This window comes from Phocoena phocoena, chromosome 12 (assembly GCF_963924675.1).
Source record: "Phocoena phocoena chromosome 12, mPhoPho1.1, whole genome shotgun sequence".
NCBI lineage: Eukaryota > Metazoa > Chordata > Mammalia > Artiodactyla > Phocoenidae > Phocoena > Phocoena phocoena.
Genome location: NC_089230.1, coordinates 83,266,274 through 83,285,091, shown reverse-complemented (window position 1 = coordinate 83,285,091; position 18,818 = coordinate 83,266,274). Strand labels below are relative to the sequence as shown.

At 46.6% G+C, this 18,818-nt stretch overlaps 1 protein-coding gene across 2 annotated transcripts in view; it reads left to right on the top strand.

Moving 5' to 3' along the window:
* Positions 1-14,041: 14,041 nt before the first annotated feature.
* SMAP1 (small ArfGAP 1) overlaps positions 14,042-18,818 on the top strand; it is a 145,598-nt gene continuing 140,821 nt past the window's right edge. For both annotated transcript variants that reach the window (XM_065888793.1, XM_065888792.1), the window contains exon 1: positions 14,042-14,268. In XM_065888793.1, coding sequence (XP_065744865.1) covers positions 14,151-14,268 — 118 coding nt within the window. In that variant the 5' untranslated portion in view covers positions 14,042-14,150. The remainder of the gene's footprint in view (positions 14,269-18,818) is intronic.

The following is an 18,818-nucleotide window of genomic DNA, read 5'->3' as shown; positions in this document are numbered from 1 at the left end:
TCCATCAGAAAGATTAAAGGGGTTTTCTATGGCAGTCAAGAAGCATTTGGTGGCCTCGGTCGCAACAAACTTTGGTGAAGTTGTGAGTGTAGAAATCTGATGGCAGATCAAGGCAAAGGTCAGAGGACCAAGACACCCATCTCTGTCCATTGTTCCGGTACCTGCAGAGAAGGAGAAATGTGGGCATGTATTTCTCCACAGAGCTGTCTGGGGATGGGGAGATTTGAGCAGGCTCACAGGCATCTAGGAGGTCTCAGCAAAGAACAATATTTACATTTATTTCAATTTAATTTAAATATAAAAAATGAAATTTAAAAGTGCTGGAGAGAAAGGAGGTGCCTAATGGAGAAGGTCTTTCAGTTAACAGGAGAGAGGAAGAAGAGCTGGACAGAAAACAGGTTGCTTCTGCTGGGATTAGAGAGGAAGGAAGGCTGGACAGACAGTAGACATGGAGGTGTGAGCGCGGCCAGCTTCAGGGGCCTGCGACTTTGCAGTGGCCAGCCTCACTCTCACCAGGAGCCCTAGGCTTGTCCGCTTTCACATTCTTATTTTTTTTCTTTTTTTATGTTTGGAAGAATCATTAATATTCAGATTTTTAATTTTGAGTTCAAAGCCATTTGTACTGAGAATAGAGAAGAGTTTTTGCTTTTCCAAAGTCAGAAGATTAAACCACATCGTTGATGGATTGATTTATTTTTATTATTAATTTTTACTGGAGTACGGTTGCTTTACCATGTTGTGTTAGTTTCCGCTGTACCACAAAGTGAATCAGCCATACGTATATATGTGTCCCCTCTTTTTTTGGATTTCCTTCCCATTTAGGTCACCACAGAGCACTGAGTAGAGTTCCCTGTGCTGTACCGTAGGTTCTCATTAGTCAAATTCTTAACAATGTTCTCTTTGAACTTGCGTCTCACGTGTGGAGTCCAGCAGGACCGTGAAGCGCGCACATGAACAGAGAAGGTATGCCTGGCGGCCGTGTGCGCACATTCAAGTTCAAGCCCACAGACATGACAGGTAGCAGCAATCCATTATTTGCATTAAAGCATATTGGGGAGTTATTAGAATATTTCTAAGAGTTCAGAATTTCTGGATTTGAAAACTACTGCAGCACTGCCAAGCACATTTCCATGGTATACATTTACATTTACGATTAGATTCAGACTTAACACAGAACTGATTTGTATGCAGGGTTAAAACTTTTTAGAAAAATTGTCCCACAAGAATCACCAGCTCTAGATGTACTAAAATTTACATTTCAAAATAATTTGTCAGAAATTTATCTCAATGTTGTCATAGCTTATAAAATACTTTTTTAAATTGAGGTATAGTTGATTTACAATGTTGTGTTAATTACTGCTGTACAGCAAAGTGATCCAGTCAAATATATATATATATATATATACACACACACACACACACACACACACACATTCTTTTTTTATATTCTTTTCCATTACGGTTTATCACAGGGTATTGAATAGAGTTCCCTGTGCTGTACAGTAGGACCTTGTTTTCTATCCATTCTATATATAAAAGCTTACATCTGCTCACCCCAGCCTCCCAATGCATCCTTCCCCCAACGCCCTCCCCCTTGCCAACCACAAGTCTGTTCTCTATGTCCATGAGTCTGTTACTGTTTTGTAGATAAGTTTATTTGTGTCATATTTCAGATTCCACATATAAGTGATATCGTATGGTATTTGTCTTTCTCTTTCTGACTTACTTCACTTAGTATGATAATCTCTAGGTCCATCCATGTTGCTGCAAATGGCATTATTTCATTATTTTTTAAGGCTGAGTAGTATTCTGTCGTATGTATGTACCACATCTTCTTGCTTCCATGTCTTGGCTATTGTGAATAGTGCTGCTATGAACATAGGGGTGCACGTATCTTTTTGAATTATAGTTTTGTCTGGTTATATGCCCAGGAGTGGGATTGTTGGATCATATGGTAATTCTGTTTTTAGTTTTCTGAGGAATCTCCATACTGTTCTCCATAGTGACTGTATATCAACTTACCTTCCCACCAACAGTGCAAGAGGGTTCCCTTTTCTCCACACCCTCTGCAGCATTTGTTATTTGTAGACTTTTTTTTTTTTTTTTTGCGGTACGCGGGCCTCTCACTGCTGTGGCCTCTCGCGTTGCGGAGCACAGGCTCTGGACGCGCAGGCTCAGCGGCCATGGCTCACGGGCCCAGCCGCTCCGCGGCATGTGGGATCTTCCCGGACTGGGGCACGAACCCGTGTTCCCTGCATCAGCAGGCGGACGCTCAGCCACTGCGCCACCAGGGAAGCCCTGTAGACTTTTTAATGATGGCCATTCTGACTGGTATGAGGTGGTGCCTCATTGTAGTTTTGCTTTGCATTTCTCTAATAATTAATGATGTTGAGCATCTCTTCATGTGCCTATTGAGCATCTGTTAAAATGCTCTTAAGAGCTAATAGTTGCATCAGCAGAAGGATCCTTCTCAAAATGAAGAATTAGCAAAAATTATTTGCCATCTTGCATTTGAAAAGAGCAACTGATGTTGCTTTCAATTATACCAATTGGAAATGAAGCTGCTGAGGGCAGAAACAGAGACACAGACGTAGAGAAGAAACGTACGGGCACCATGGGGGGAAAGCAGCGGCGGGTGGTGGTGGTGATGGTGGCGGGATGAATTGGGCGATTGGGATTGACATGTATACAATGATGTGTATAAAATTGATGACTAATAAGAACCTGCTGTATAAAAAATAAATAAAAGAAAATTCAGAAAAAGAAAATGAAGCTGCTGAAAGTAAAAATTGTGCCAGCCTAATAAATGAACTTGTAGAAAAGTGAGCCGGAATAATCTTGTGATTAGAACGTCACATTAATAAAATATTGTCATGTATTATGTACAACTATGATACCAAAGATATTATTTTTTGCAACTTAAGTTTATGTTTTTATTCACCTGTCACTATTACTCCTAATATATATTGTCATTCATAAAATATTTTTAAAGGAAAAAGCTTTATATTTTAGTGCCTGTAACTGCACTTCTCTTCTTGCTTTTAAAATTAGGGGCCCTGCATTTTCATTTTGTATTGAATCTTACAAATCGTGTCGCTGAACCTGGGTATAAGGATGGGATGATGAGGGGGTCCAGGCCTCATGTACTTGGTTTCTTTTTTTCCTTCTGAAAAGTTAGAGGCAAGAAAATGGGGGTCGTGCGGGAATAGAAGCAGGGTGGATTCTGAGTGTTGGCGCCAGGGAGAGTTTTAAAGGTTTAAAATGTCAGGTGGGGAATCAGTAAGTCCAAGGGCTTTAAAATACTTTCAATATGATAATTTCTGTAAGGTGTTTTTTTTTGTTTTTTTTTTTTTACTACAGCTATACTATTCATTTTACGGCCAGTCATAAAGAAAATTACATTTGGGAATTATCCTATCTCTGCCAAAACATTTGCTGGGTTTCATATCATGTTGTAAAAAGGGGAATAAAATTAGCTTGGCTCGATATGAAATCCATGGTGTGCTAGGATCTCATCTGCTGTAGATGACAGAGAATCAGTGTAAAAGTGTGGTGTAAACTGTAAAGCCTTTTAGGTACTATAGTCATTACATTTAGTTTTAGTAAATGATCTATAAAATGTGAATTTTAAAAATGTATTTTTGTTTGTAAGAGTAGAATTTTCCAAATTATAAAATCGGCATATGCTCTTTGTTGAAAATTTGAAAATTTTGTCACATAGAGAAAAAGATTACTCAGAGGTCCTTCTTTCAAAGCTTACTACTCTTATCATTTTGATATGTTTTCTTACAGATATTTCCTAGCAAATGAATTAGAATGCAATTGTGATCATATATTTACGTGTTATATAAATTCTTCATAAAAATCATTTTAATATTTATATGATTGCCCCTTGTGTTGCTCTGTCACACATGATTGATCCATTCACCTATTGTGGGGCATTTAGGTTGTTTTCAACTTTTTTTGGTAATTTTATATAACTACCTGAAGATCCCTCATTAAATTTCATCGCAATTAAAATATTTCTAAAATTAAACTAAATTTAATCATATTCCACTTCTCTGCCTGTTGCTCCTTTTCCCCCCTTTTTAACAAGCACAGAAAAATGTGACCCACTGACCTATTTGAATCTTAGTTACTAAGCCCACTGTGCGTAAAAAAAAATTATTCTTGGAAGGTGAAAAAACGCTAAGGCTAACCTCACAGGAAATTACCTTTATGAACTTATTTTCTGTTATATGGCCTCTCAATTGAAATGCCTGAGAATTTCTTAGCAGGGAAGAAAGGCAAAGATTCAGGTATCGCATGATAGATGAGTTAATTAATCAGAGGGTCCCTGACAGATATAATAAGCTGTTTCTGTCACCTCCAAACTATTTAAATGTAAGTAGGTCATTTGGAAGCACATTTAGAGTTTCCCAAATGACCACGCTAACTAGGAATGTCTCTCTCTCTCTCTCTCTCTCTCTCTCTCTCTCTCTCTCTCTCTCCCTCTCTCCAGCTCAGTCTAACCATACTGGCTGTTCCAGGAAATTTATTTTGTGGTCAGCAGACTTGAAAGAGTTAAAGCTCTTTGAAAACGTCCTGCTCGTATTTGGGATTCGTTTACTGTACAACAGGATCTGGCTGATTAGGGCTTCAGATCGGTCTGAAGAAAATTCTATGTTGCGTGCATCCCTGAGATGCCCGCTGTCTCACCAGGAGCCCGCGTGAAAATAGCTTGGTGGAGTAAACTTGTTTTCGTCTTTTTCTTGCCATGAGTTTCCCACAGAAGAGCTGGCCTTTTCTAAAATGAGGTCGACTAGCCATTTATGAGATTTGACAAGGGACTAATTGGTACTGTAAGTTGATTGGGAGCGTATCTATTCTTATTTAAAAAATCACCTATCAAGAAGAACTTGTTTGGCGGCTGGCTTGTCAAACGACTTTCCCCAACCAGGGTGTTAACTTGTCGCTGCTGTGTAGGGACACGAGTCTTTATCGCTGCTGGAAATCGGGCCCATCGCCGTCAGTGTCACTCCGCTACATGATCGGACGTGGTTTTACAGGCTGAGGCAAGAGAGCACAGAAACCCTGACCTCTTGTTTTCACAGATGTGCCTTCCTTAATGTTTCAAGTTAGAGGCTAGGACCAAAATGCATTTGCAGGCCTTTCCTTTGAGGATTGAGCACCATGAAGGTAGGAGCCATCTAAGGAGGCTTCATGGGGAAACCCAGGTGAGGATTAGATGTCTCTGTAGGGCTGCAGGAGGGGGAGGGGGAGTGTTACAGGCCGAGAGACCAAAACGAACGAACACGTGACAGCTGGAAAGAGCCTGAAAGACAGGTGAAATCAGCCAGACAGAGAAGGCTGGGAGGAGTCTCCGGCAGAGGTCGTGGCAAGAGTGAAGCCCAAGTCGTATCGCGGGTGAGAACTCCTTTAGACTGGCCTCGTTCTAGGTTCCTCAGGATAATACCGTGAATCTAGCTGCACAAGGCAGAAATCTCAGTCATTCTCCCCCTCGCCCCAGCTTTGAGATATAATTAACAATTTAAAATTGTATATATTTACGGGTCCAACTAGATGATTTGCTATATGTATACATTGTGAAATACGCACCATAATCTCATTAACCTATCCATCACCTCACGGAGTTCCCAATTTCTCTCTTCCTCCCTTTCGTTTTTGTGCTGATCGCATTTAAGTTCTACCCGCTTAGCAAATTTCAAACAGACAACACAGTATCCTTAGCTAGAATCTCGTTGTTGCGTGTTACATCTCCAGAACGTACTCACTTCAGGGTCGTTCCTGATCCCTCCTTCTCCCTTCCTGCCCCTGTTGTGCGTCGCTAGGTCTCATTGATTTCACCTTCTCAATGCTTCTCCAGTCCACCCACCACTGACCATCTGCGTAAGCACCAGTCATCACCACCCCATCCAGACCTCCGCCAAGGATGCCTGACTGCTGCCCCCGTGCCTCCAGTCTACTCCCTCCCCTGCTGCCAGGAATGGTTGCTTCTCAGACATAAATCCGATCACGTCAGTCCTGGGTTTGAAACACTCCGACAACTTCCTATAGCTCTTGGGATGAAGACTGAAATGACAGTCGCGGCCAGAGAGCCTGTGTCAATCTGAGCTCTCCAAGAAGCGGCTGCCAAGATGGGATTAGACGTGAAAGATGTTTACTGGGGAGAATGCCTGTGAAGAGTAAAGGGGAGGGTGATAGGGAAGATGGGGTGCACGGCTAACCCCCCGACAGAGTGGGGTGAGGGCGCTCACAGTGGCGCCCACCCCTCCTCTGTCCAGGCAGCAGCCCGGGGGAAGCCTGGCCTCGGAGACCACAGCGGTGGGTCGGGAACAGCAACGGCTCACGTTGTGAGTCGGCTCTGCTCCCCCGTGGCCGGAACCCTGAGTCCTACACTTTCACGACCACCCCCAAGGCTCCCTGGCTGGTTCCCCAGCCTTGCTTGGCACCATGCTGCCACTTATGGTCTCATACTCTCCACATGTCTTTTGTTACTTCCCGGAACAATGGCTGTTATGTGTTTCCAACCCCTCCCCAACACAGACACCCATCTATGCCTATTAATCTTTTCTAAAAATTTCTTTTATTCAAGTAGAGTGGATTTACAATGATCTGCCGATTTCTGCTCCATGGCAAAGTGACTCGGTTATACATGCATACGTTCTGTTCTCGAATATTCCTTTCCATTGTGGTTTATCACAGGGTGTTGAATAGAGTTCCCTGTGCTCTACAGCAGGACCTTGCTGTTTGCGCATCCTGTGGACACTAGCTTACATCCGCTCACCCCAAACTCCCAGGCCCTCCTCCCCCATGGCAACCGCAAGTCTGTTCTCTAGTCTGTGTCTTTTCTGCTTCACAGATAAGTTCACTTGTGTCCTGTTTTAGATTCCACGTGTAAGGGACACCACATGGTGTTTGTCTCTCTCTGTTTGACTTCCTTCGCTGAGTATGATCACCTCTGGGTCCACCCATGTTGCTGCGAATGTGTGCCTGTTAACCTTTTAGTTGTCAGCTCAGTTCTCTCTTTGCTTGGAGATTTCCATGACGGGGGCCAAATCTCCCTTTTTCATGCCCTCATGGCACTATGCTCCTTTCCTTCATAGCATTATTTGTGTCATTATTTGATTATTGTCTGTCCTCTCCACTAGACCGTGAGGTACTTAAGAAGAGAAAGCGTATCATTTTTACTCGGGGATATGTCTCTAGTAGCTAGCGTATAGTTGATGCTCAAAATAGTTCTGTGGAATGAGTGAATAATGAATGGATGGGTGGAAGAAAGGATGCTCAATGTACCTGCTGGTACCTTGGGCACGTTTGGTCTTTCGGGCTACTTTATCTCCCTGGAGCTGCTCTTTGATGTGAAGTCTACAGAGTCTAAGAAAATGGCCTTGGGTGAATTAGGGTCAGGGAAAGAATGGAAACAAAGAGGCCCATCTGAGTGTGAGGGGCTGATGAACAGAATCACGGGAGACATTTTTAAGAAGAAATGAAGTGCATAGGTCATTCATTGGACATTTCCTTTCCCTGGAATGGATCAAAGGTGACTCTGAGGTCTGAAGTCAGGTGACTGGGCTCATGGAGATGCCAGTTCAGAGGCAGGAAGGCGGAAGGCAGGGCCCCAATTTGAAGACGCAGATTTCTGCACGCAGCCAGGCTCTCCCAGGGGACATGTTCAGTGGGCACTTGGAGATGTAGAATGCAGCTGGTGGGAGAGACCTGAAGTCCACAGAGGGTCCCCTCTTCCGAGAAGCCAGCCACGGCCGCTGGGTTGCAGAGTCTGGGGGGTCTGGGTTGGGCTAGAGGGTAGGGCAGCTCGCCCACACCTGCACCTGGGGTGGCGGGGAACAGGGAGATGCCCGAGAGGCAGCACCATGGAGAGAAAGAAAGGTTGTTTGGGCGTCTAACGAGCCGAGCACACAGTCAGAGGAGCTCCCAGTGCAAAGTGGCCAGGCCGAGATGTAAATTCTGGGTGGGAGCTGATTGGCTGGAAGCTAGGGCTCCAGAGGAGATGGAAGGTTTGGAGAGGGTGATGGAAAAGAGGCCCTGGAAAATTCTCTGAGCCCCTCAGGAGTGGCTTTCAAGGTCTGTAGCTCTGGCCACGAGCCAGGGTAGGACCTTTGTGCTAGTTCCTCAGAGTAGAAGTGCTGAGAGCAGCGTTTCAAGGAAGGAGAGGGGGAAATTCTCAGCACAGAATCAAGAATAATGGGAACAAATGAAACCAAATTATGCTCCGTATGGTATAAAGTCCCCCAATACCCCTTTTTCAATAGTCTTTCTATTGAGATATAATTTATGTATAATGAAATGTAGAGCTCTTAGGGATATAGTTGAATGAGTGTTGACAACACCTGTGTATATAACTACATACACCACCACCCTGATTAAGATACAAAACATTTACATCACCCCAGAAACTCCCACCTGTGCACCCCACCCCTGCTCCCTCCCCAGACCACTATGGTTCTGATTTCTATTGCCGTATATTCATTTTGTATACATATATACATGTGTCTTTTCTCTGCCATACACCAAGTGGTCTTTCCTCTCTTTGTGGGTGTCTATGTTGTGTTTGTGTATTGCCGTGTGTGTGCGTGTGTGTGTGTGTTCCTCTGGCCTCAGTACACTTGGCCTCTCTTTAACTCTCATCGTTGCTGGATCTAACTTTGTTCTGCTGGTTTCCATCCTGGGGGGCGGGGAGGGGAGTGTGTTGCACAGCTTATGAAGAGAGCAGGGCCTTAATGCCAGAAAGGACTGGAACACACATGCCAGTTATGCTACTTAATAGCTAGGCAACTTTCAACAAAGTATTCAACATCTCTGAGCCCCATTTTCTGGGCTGGTCGGTGAGAATTCCATTCTTCCTTCTAGGTGCATGGTAGGCTTGCACTGTTGGTCCCCCTGGGATTAGGAGGGGTCATGTGCTTGCGCTGGCCAGTGAGTTGAGAGTGGGAGCAGACATGTCATTCCTGGGGAGAAGCCTGTAAGACAGTCGCCGTCTTGCCTTTTCCCTGAAAGATGACAGAGTCGTCTGGTCCCTGAGTGAGGAGCACAGTTCCCACCAACCCGAGTCACACGTGGCGTCACCATGTTGTTTGCAGTCATTAGGATTTGGGGGTTATTTATTGCTCGGCGTGAATTCGCCCATCCTGGCTGATGCTTCCCAGTACGAATAGTGAGATGGTAGGATTTACCGCCACGGTTGGTGTGGGGATTATCAGTGCCCAGTGGCTCTTACTACTCTCATCCCGTCCTCACAGCTCATAGCAGAGCCTCCACCCGCATCTCACACGTGGCTCCCTCTCGCCCATGGCGCTCCAGCCAGATTCACTTCCTCACCCTGCCACTTTCCCTTTTTACTGTGGAACACTGGCTCCATTGTGTTCAGACTCTCTAGATTGTTCCGCTTCTTTTTCCTCCAACTGGAAACAGAATTTTAGAGCTGAAAGGGACCTCCCCTCTCTAAGAATCTGCAGAAACAAACCTTCAACCTCACTCCCCAGCCACCAAGCATCCACAGACACCGTGACGTCCTAGACGCCATCAGTACCAGTTCTGTTCCTCCCTGAGAGCTGTCATAGACACTGTCTTCTCCAGCTGTCAGCGTCCATCTCCTAAGGACGCCTGATCACCTCTGGCCCCAAGGAGCCTGTGGTCACTCGGCTGCCCCCACACTCAGCTCGGACACCTCCCTTCCTGCACCCTCCACGGTTCACGCTAGCACTGCTTCCTACCCACGTACCTACATCTTCTTCTCCTTTCTTTTCCCTTCTAACCGTCGCCACCCCTACCTCAACAGTTTGTTGAAACACCAGGCAGTCAAAGCCCCCTGGGGAGCCTCAGCAGACCATTTGTCTTCTCTTGTTCCTGGCTAACGGCCAGTTATGCAGGAAAACAGTGAACGGTACAGACCTGTGACTGCATGCTGTGTGTGTTGCCTGAAACTGAAATAAGTGACTTTTCCAGAGCAGCTGGCATTCGTGTGCACCCTTACTTCTCAGAAACCCCTCCTCCCATGGCCTCTGGTTCTCTTCCTGGCCGCACTTCACCTCTCTCTTCAACGGTTCACCGTTCTCTGTCCACTCATTTAGCTGGCCATCCCCAGCGTTTTGTCCCTGGGACTCTTTTTTTAAAAAATAAAATTATTATTATTTTTAAATTTATTTTTGGCTGTGTTGGGTCTTCGTTGCTGCACACGGGCTTTCTCCAGTTGCAGCGAGCGGGGGCTACTCTTTGTTGCGGTGCGCGGGCTTCTCATTGGGGTGGCTTCTCTTGTTGCAGAGCACGGGCTCTAGGCGTGCGGGCTTCAGTAGTTGTGGCACGTGGGCTCAGTAGTTGTGGCTCACGGGCTCCAGAATGCAGGCTCAGTAGTTGTGGCGCACAGGCTTACTTACTCCGCGGCATGTGGGATCGAACCTGTGTCCCCTGCATTGGCAGGTAGATTCTTTTTTTTTAAAATAAATTTTATTTATTTATTTATTTATTTTTGGCTGCATTGGGTCTTCGTTGCTGCGCGCGGGCTTTCTCTAGTTGCAGAGAGCGGGAGCCACTCTTCGTTGTGGTGCACAGGCTTCTCATTGCGGTGGCTTCCCCTGTTGAGGAGCACGGGCTCTAGGCGTGCGGGCTTCAGTAGTTGTGGCACACGGGCTCAGTAGTTGTGGCTCACGGGCTCCAGAGCACAGGCTCAGCAGTTGTGGCACATGGGCTTAGTTGCTCCGCGGCATGTGGGATCCTCCTGGGCCAGGGCTCAGAACCCACGTCCCCTGCATTGGCAGGCGGACTCTCAACCACTGCGCCACCAGGGAAGCCCTGGCAGGTAGATTCTTAAACACTGTGCCACAAGGGAAGTCCTGGGACTCTTTTGTCTACACTCTTTCTCCCAAGGAATCTCATCTACCCTATGGCTCCTATTACCATTTAAATGCAGATGACACCCAATGACCAGCGCCAGATTCTCTTTAGACAGAGCTCTAGAAGTAGCTATGCGGAGTCCCATTAGACCTAGGGACACCTTAAACTGAACACGCCCTCAAGCAAATAACTTTTCTCCTCCGACCCCAAATCTGTGCCGTCCTTTCTATTTTGAGCTGGCTTAACGGCATTACCGTGTACCTGTCTCCCGACTTAGAAACCTCAGTGTTTTTCTCACCTGCTTCCTCTCGACCCCTACAAACAGCTGCCAAATCTTGATGCTTCTAATTTTAAAGCAACATTTTATTCTGTCTCTCCCAAACTCTATGCTACTGGCTTAAAATAGGCTCAGCATATCTTCTTTGGACTGTTTTTGCAACCCGGTCTGTAATCTGTTGTCCTGATAACATTTTCCCCCATCCACGTTCTCTAGCTTGCCAATGTCATTACAGAAAACAAAGCTGGTCAGGTCTCAGCGTAAATGCTTCTGGAGGCTCTGTAAGCCCAGAGGGAAAATTTCCAACTATGTTGTTTGTCTACAAAGCTCTTAACCTCCTGGCCCATCTTCACCTTGATTCGTTTCGTGCATTCACATGCTAGGTTCCTGTCCCGCCCAGGCCCACTGCTTCCGGCACAGACGGTGCACTTTCCATATATATTTTGTTTCGAACTGTCCCCTTTCCTCCTCTCTACCCCTATTCACTTGAAAACTTCCTATATCTGTTAAAACCAAGTTTAAGCATCACGTACTTGGTGAAGCCTTCCCCAGTTCTTCCAATTCCTCTACTGCTGTTCTGCTCCTTTGGCTCCCAGGGCAGTTTAGATTTGCTGCAGACTACAATGTCGCTCTTCAATCTTCTATTCACATGTTTGTCTCTCACCCTAGATAGGCTGTAAGCATCTGATGGTCAGAGACCTGAATAAAAGTTGTTTAATAAATGTTGATATGTGAACGCAAAGTTGTTTTTGGTACCAGTCTCTTCTTTTCTTTTCTGTTCTTCTTACTACATCTGTAAAATGCAATCAACCTGAAGTTAGATTTTTCATGCCTCTGGGCTCACCAGCTAGAGCAGGGCTGTTCAATCATATAGCCACCAGCCACATGTGGCCACTGAAACCCTGAAGTACAGCTAGTCCAAGGTGAAAGGAGCTGTAAGTGTAGAATACACACTGGATGTTGAAGACAATATGAAAAAGAGAATGTAAAAATATCTAATAATTTTTTAAATTACTCACATGTTGAAATGATAGTATTTTGGATACACTGGAATAAATAAAATGTACTATTAAAATTAATGTCACCTGTTCCTTTTTCTATCTTTAAAGTGGCTACTAGAATATTTGAAAGTACATATGTGGCATGCATCATATTTCTATTAGACATTTCTGTACCCCTTCAATCCATCATGTAGATCATTTCTTGGTGGTAAGCCTGTCTTTTTTATCTTCTTCTTTCTTTTCTGAATCCTTGCAGTGGGAGAATTTTCTGGGGGAAAAGACACTAAAAAATAATGTTGTTAACTGGTTACTGCGGGACTGACTTTTCCAAAACACCCTCCCCCTTTTTCTCCATGCTACTCTCCTAGTTGAAGAATCTATAGGTTTTCTATTGTGAACTGCATCGAGGCCAGATTGCTTTGTCTGGTGTGGTAAGCCTCCTTCAATCCTGCTGCACCTGACTTAGCCAGCCTCGTCTCTCACTTATCCTAAGTAGCACCCTGTCCTTGCATCTGTTTTCCAAAAAGCTGCTTGAAGTCTTCGTGTTTCTACGCCTGCTGGTCTTGCACAGAATCTCCCTTCCTGGCCCCCTTCTAAATCAAGCCAGCCTTCAAGACATGGCTCCTAACTTCCACCTCCCACATGAGTGTTTTTCTGTTTATTGGCACTCACCCTGATGTCCTCCTAGTTACTATTTGTTAGAGCCATGCAGTTTAAGCTGTAATTTGTTCATTTACTCGGCATCTGCACTGCCATCACCATTCAATGTAATTCCACAAACATTTTTCTGTGTCAGAAATGGGGCTAGGTGAGCACTGGGGCGTGGGGTGGGGGGGCGGTGTCAGCTTTCTGCAGTGCCTGGGCTAGGAATTGGCCCTATGATGCACAGATTCCTGCCCAGGGCCTTTCTTAGCGTCTGCCTCACCACAGGCAAGACCCATGTTTATTCTGATTCCATAAGCCCCATGTTAGAAATTGCTAATAAGCCACAACATGCCAAAACATTCACCCTCCCTCACCCAGGGTTCATATCTCACGGGCCTGAACTGGGCAGCTCTGGACTCCAATCAAGAGTGTCTTCTTTCCCTAGTGTTCTTCTTCTTGCACTAAAGGTCACTGTTGATCCAGCTTCTCCTTAAAGCGACACGGCCCAGAGCCCTTGGTTCCACGGCCACGCTCCCTCCCCTCCTTGTGGGAGGAAGGCCTTACTGCTTTGGGTCTGAACCTCAGCTCCTGCAAGCAGCAGCTCGTAACCTGGCCACGTACCCTCACTCCTCCGGGCCTCACGGTCCTCGTCTGCACCACGAGGAAAACACTATCAAGAGGGCCGTTAAAAGGATTAGAGGACTTAACAGTTCGCGGCACAGAATAATCATCAATCAACGCTGGCCCTCAATACACGTCACATCCCCTACAATGTAAGAGGCGGTTTTGTCTATTTGATTCCATGCGGGTCTCTAGCTTCTAGGCCGGTGCCTGTTTCCAAAGTGCCCGTGAAGAAACGCTGAATGCATGAAAGAATCCACCCGATCACTTATTATTTCTGCCTTTCCAATGTCGTGCCGCAAGAGCAGAGGCAAGGAAGCACATGGAAAGGTCTTCCTTTAGCGGGTCAGACCCGAGGCCCCCAGCGATAACCGTATCTGCAAAGCGGGGAAGCCCATCGCTGGCAGCGCGCCGCGTCTTCCCGGAACAACGTGGGCGCAGGCCCGGAACTAAAGCACCCGTCTGGCCCGTTTCCCGGGAGGCCCGGCGCATGCGCAGAGCGCCGGCGCCCGTTCCTTCCTTCCGGCGGCGCCGCCCGGAAGCCTCGGCCCCGACTCCTCCCCCTCGCCGGCTCGGCTGTGGGTGCGGAGCCGGCCGGGTGAGGAGGCGGGTTAACGTCGGCGCTGTCGCCGCTGCTGCCGCCCCTCCTCCTGTTCCAGCCGCCGCCGCCGCTTCACGGCCGAGTTCTCGCGGCTCCGGCGGCGCCCGGCGTGTCCAGCTGCGCGGCCCGCACCCGCGTCCGCCCCGCCGCCGCGATGGCGACTCGCTCGTGCCGGGAGAAGGCGCAGAAGCTGAACGAGCAGCACCAGCTCATCCTGTCCAAGCTGCTGAGGGAGGAAGACAACAAGTACTGCGCCGACTGCGAGGCTAAAGGTAGCGCGGCGTGGCCTTCGGGGCGGGGTCGGGGCCCCTCAGCGACGCCCCGGCGTCCCGGGCACGGCCGGAGCGGGCGGCCGGGCAGGTGCCTCCGCGGGTGGGGCCGCCGGGCGGGCCGCGTCCCGAGCTCGGGCTGCGGCGCTGGGCGCCCGGGGCAGGGCTGACGGTGCGGTGGTCGGAGCGCACCGAGTACGGCAGCCGGGGCGGGCGTTGAGGGTCGGAATTCATCCGTAGTGTGTTCTAGTCTGGCTTTTAGCCGGAACCAGGAGGAATTTCATTATGTGAGTCTCTTGGACGCTGGGCTTCTGTTCCTGAAGCCTTTAATTCGATTCTCTCCGCCCACCTAGCTGGGGGGAGTATATATGTGGACACTGGTTTGTATGCCCCTTAAACGTTGAAGGTGCAGTTTCAAGATCCAGAGACGAGAAGAACCTAATTTTAGTTTGTTCAGTTGGAGGGCTTTTGCCTCAGCCTTTGAAACAGAGGCGCTATTTTTAGCCTGTATGTTTTGGCTTTGGAGATGTGATGTATATTTAATGTCTTATAAGTAATCTCACGGGAAAAATGTTTCAGAGTTTTTTAAAAACAAACCTGTCCTACGGCTTGGCAGTAAAATCTTGCTTATATGTAGGTTTGGTTGGTTTGGTGATAGATCGGGGGTTCTCCAGAGCAGCAGTCAGCCTTTGGGAACGTCATTTAAGATTTCTGCACTGTTTGGCCTAGACCTTTCCTGAAGCTTTCCTGTTCTTCCTCGATAGTGTACAAATAAGTCACGTCTCAGCGGGCAGGTAATGTTTGATGAGACAGCCACACAGCATCGGCAGGTTCCTCTACTACAGCTCCCCGGCTACTGGGAGGTCCCGTGGCCAGACTGCAACTGGACCATTTGATGAACACTTTTCAATATCATAGTAGGCCGCTTGGACCAACCTTATATTTACCTTTCAGGTGATGAGTTGGAAACGCCTGACTATTGCACTAATATTTGTTTACCTGATATTGATTATGTGTGTGGTTTTCGGGGACTACTGTTCGGTACTGAGGCTCAGTTGCTCACTTACCACTGCACTAGTAAAACCCTGGAAAATGGGCCTTTGAAAGGCCCGAAAAAGGAAGGAGCTGAGGTTTTATAGTATGCATTTTGAGTAATAAGTAGCATAGTTAGATAGAGATGCTAGTAAGCATTACATCTCTTCATTAAAAGTTGAATAAGTTTCAGCAGTTACTTTCCTTTATGTATAGAAATCATTCAAAAATAATTTTTGTTCGAGTTTCTTTCCGCCAAAGGGTATTTTGTAAAATCAGATTTTCACTAATGCTTCCTAAAATAACTTATAGGTTTAAAAAAAGCCATTATTTACCACATGTTGACATTTCCATTTACTCTTTTTGGGGGTGGGAGAAGGAGAATCAGGTACTTCTCAAATTAGGACCAAAACGTTATTTCTTCTGACCGGAGGCATAGGGAGCGTTAGTTTTGCTCACTAGTTGGATTGCCACTGAGGTCAGCAGATATGTATTGAATAGGTGTCTTTTTTATTTAGGTTTGTTTGGTCTTCTGTTTGTGTTTGAGAAGTGGAGAAGGTGGGAGAGAAGAGAGTAGTACCAAGTGCTCAAGGATGTGCTGTGAAAGGCGTGACCACCACAGTCATGATTTAGAAAGGTCACCACTTTTTCCTGTTGCTGATAAATCTAGAATAGTGTTAAAATGATCTAAATTATTTCACTGTTTTGTCTTAATCCTTCAGGGGAAAACAAATTACAGTTCAAACCACTTGTTGGTTGAATGAGACTTGATTTCATAGTTGTCATGATTGAAAAAAATGACATGATTGGGCAGTTGCTATGAGTAAATATATTTTGTAAAGTTTTTGAGTCTTTGGTATGATCCAGCTCCATTAGGGAGCTCTCTTAGTGGAATTCTTGGCTTATTACATGATTTCGGATCCATTATTATGTATGCCAGGTGACACAGTAAATGTAGGTAGTGGAATTCTGATTATATGTACTATTGGTTTTTTTTTTTTTGCGGTATGCGGGCCTCTCACTGTTGTGGCCTCTCCCGTTGCGGAGCACAGGCTCTGGACGCGCAGGCTCAGCGGCCACGGCTCACGGGCCAAGCCGTTCTGAGCATGTGGGATCTTCCCGGACTGGGACACGAACCCGTGTCCCCTGCATTGGCAGGCGGACTCTCAACCACTGCGCCACCAGGGAAGCCCGTATATGTACTTCTAAAAGACATGCTAAAGGTCTTATTTTACAGCTCAGTTATTATAAAGCAGTTCCATATTGTATATATGAATTGATGTTCTCCTCACTGCCTAATAAACTATATCAAGCTTTTCATATACTTTGAAGCTACTTCCTAGTTAATTCAATTTTCTTTCTTAAAAAGAATGCTTCTTCCACTGCTCTTTGTACCAGAGCTAAAGTTTAGGGCTAGAGATCGCCCTATTCTGTTGCCTTTTACTAACCAGCAGAAGTCTGTCATTTGGGTTGTGGAATTTTCTTACTGAGTCACCAGTGTGTGCTTCCCCATTTGATAGTGTTTGGGAGGTAAGGAAGGAGAAAAGGATGGCATAGGTGCCAGTTTCCTGCTCTTGGTCCTACTCGTAGCAAATCTGTTGAGAGACTGGAGAATAGGACAGGTAGATGGTACCGCCCGTCCTCTCCCTGGCCTCTTTTGGGGCTCCGTGGGAGTTTGAAAGCAGTTCTGTTGCTTGCCGGTTGGTGGCGCTTCACAGAGCCGTGAGGATTTGGAGCCAGACCCATGTCGCCTTAAAAGTTTACTTTTCAGTGTTTAAGTTTCGTTTGTGGTTAATGCTAGCAGTGATTCTGAGCACGTACGGGTTGGCATGAAAATGTGTCTAAGTTTTGGGGGGTCAGAAGCAGAAGGTGTTTGAACCCTAGAGACTGCCTGGTGTGGAGAGGTTAAGCTCTTGGCCCAGATCACCCACTCATTTCTTCACTCCAGACATCTTGACTTGAGGACACACTGCTGCGCGCTGTACTGGATTAGAGGACTGAACATGTTCCTAAGACCTGAAGGAGCTTGTTTAATAGGGGCTGCATTTTTATGCATGAATAATTCCAAACCAGTGTGCCCAGTGTTAGAATAGTGGTTGTGAGGAGTGCCGCCCTCGCCACTTACTTTGGGCTGCTCTTCTCCTTGCACCCTGACTTTTGTGCCTTGGTTGTCTTCGCAGCTCCTAGAATGCTGTCTCAGGGCCTTTGCATATGATGTTTCTTCTGCCTAGGAAGCTCTCTAACAAGTTTTTACCTGGTCAGTTTACCTATCTTCCAGTTTCTGCTTAAGTGTCTCTTTAAGGGAAAGGATTCTCCTTGATCTTCCCAGGTTAGGCAAGGCTTCCGCTTATACATGTGAGACGCACCCTGAGTCCTTTATTACACTTAGCACAATTGTAATTAAACATTATTTGGGTAGTTATTGGGAAATCAGGGGTTGGGCTATAGCTTAAGAGGGAAGAGACCTCGTCTGTCTTGTTTTGCCTTGTAGGCCCAGCCCTTGGCACAGTGGGTGACATATGAGTTCATGCGACTCAGTAAATATCATTTGAAAGAGTGGATGTGGATGAGCACGGAGCTGAGGGCAGGCGGCAGGTGTGCGGACGTGAGTGCACATTTGGGCATGAAGACCAACCCGTTGGGAAAGACTCCCAGAAGCAGTCTCCTTTGATCCGGCTCTGAACGTGGGTGGGACTTCAGCTACCAGGTGGAGAAGGAATTAAAGGGCACGGTCAGGTATATAAAACAACATGAGAGGTTTCCGTACAACCCTTTTTTAGGTAAAGTGTTTTTAAGTATGCTCAGCTTTGGTGGTGGCAGGTCAGAGGAAGAGCTGGAGTGGTGAGAGTTGGCTGGCAAGTCACCTGGTTGTGACAGTGGTCCCCGCAAGAGTGTAAGAGGACCTGAACTCTCTTAATGTGAATGTACCGTAAGTCAGACCACAGGGCAGGAAACAGAACCACCGTAGCTGTCATATAATTTCTATTAAGGAATAGGCCGCTCACAGCATCGTTGAAAGGGCTGGAGGAGCAAAAGTCAGGGAGCCACTACTGGACTTCTGGTTTCAAGGGCACACGCTGTTGCCCCTGCCACCACTGCCCTGCTGCTTCTCCCCCCCGAACTGATCGGAGAACCAGGACTGAGGCTGCTGCGGCTAGTGTCTGTTAGACGTTTTTGTCGGTTGCCCTGACCGTAGAAAGATGGCCTCTGCTGCGCTTGTGCCTTCCACGTGCAGACCACTGGCCGACCTCATTGATATCCAGTCCCTTGCCTTCAAGGGAGCCTTTTAGCTTTCTAGCTTCTTCACAAATTAGAAACGTGAAATGGAGATTGTGAGGCCCAGTCCTAGAGTCCACTGTGGGTAGCTGAGGACGGGGAACATTTTTCATTAAGTGTTTGATACTTAAGAGTTCTTATATAAACCTATTTTAAAGTAATTCTCAGGGCTTCCCTGGTGGCGCAGTGGTTGAGAGTCCGCCTGCCGATGTGGGGGACATGGGTTCGTACCCCGGTCCGGGGGG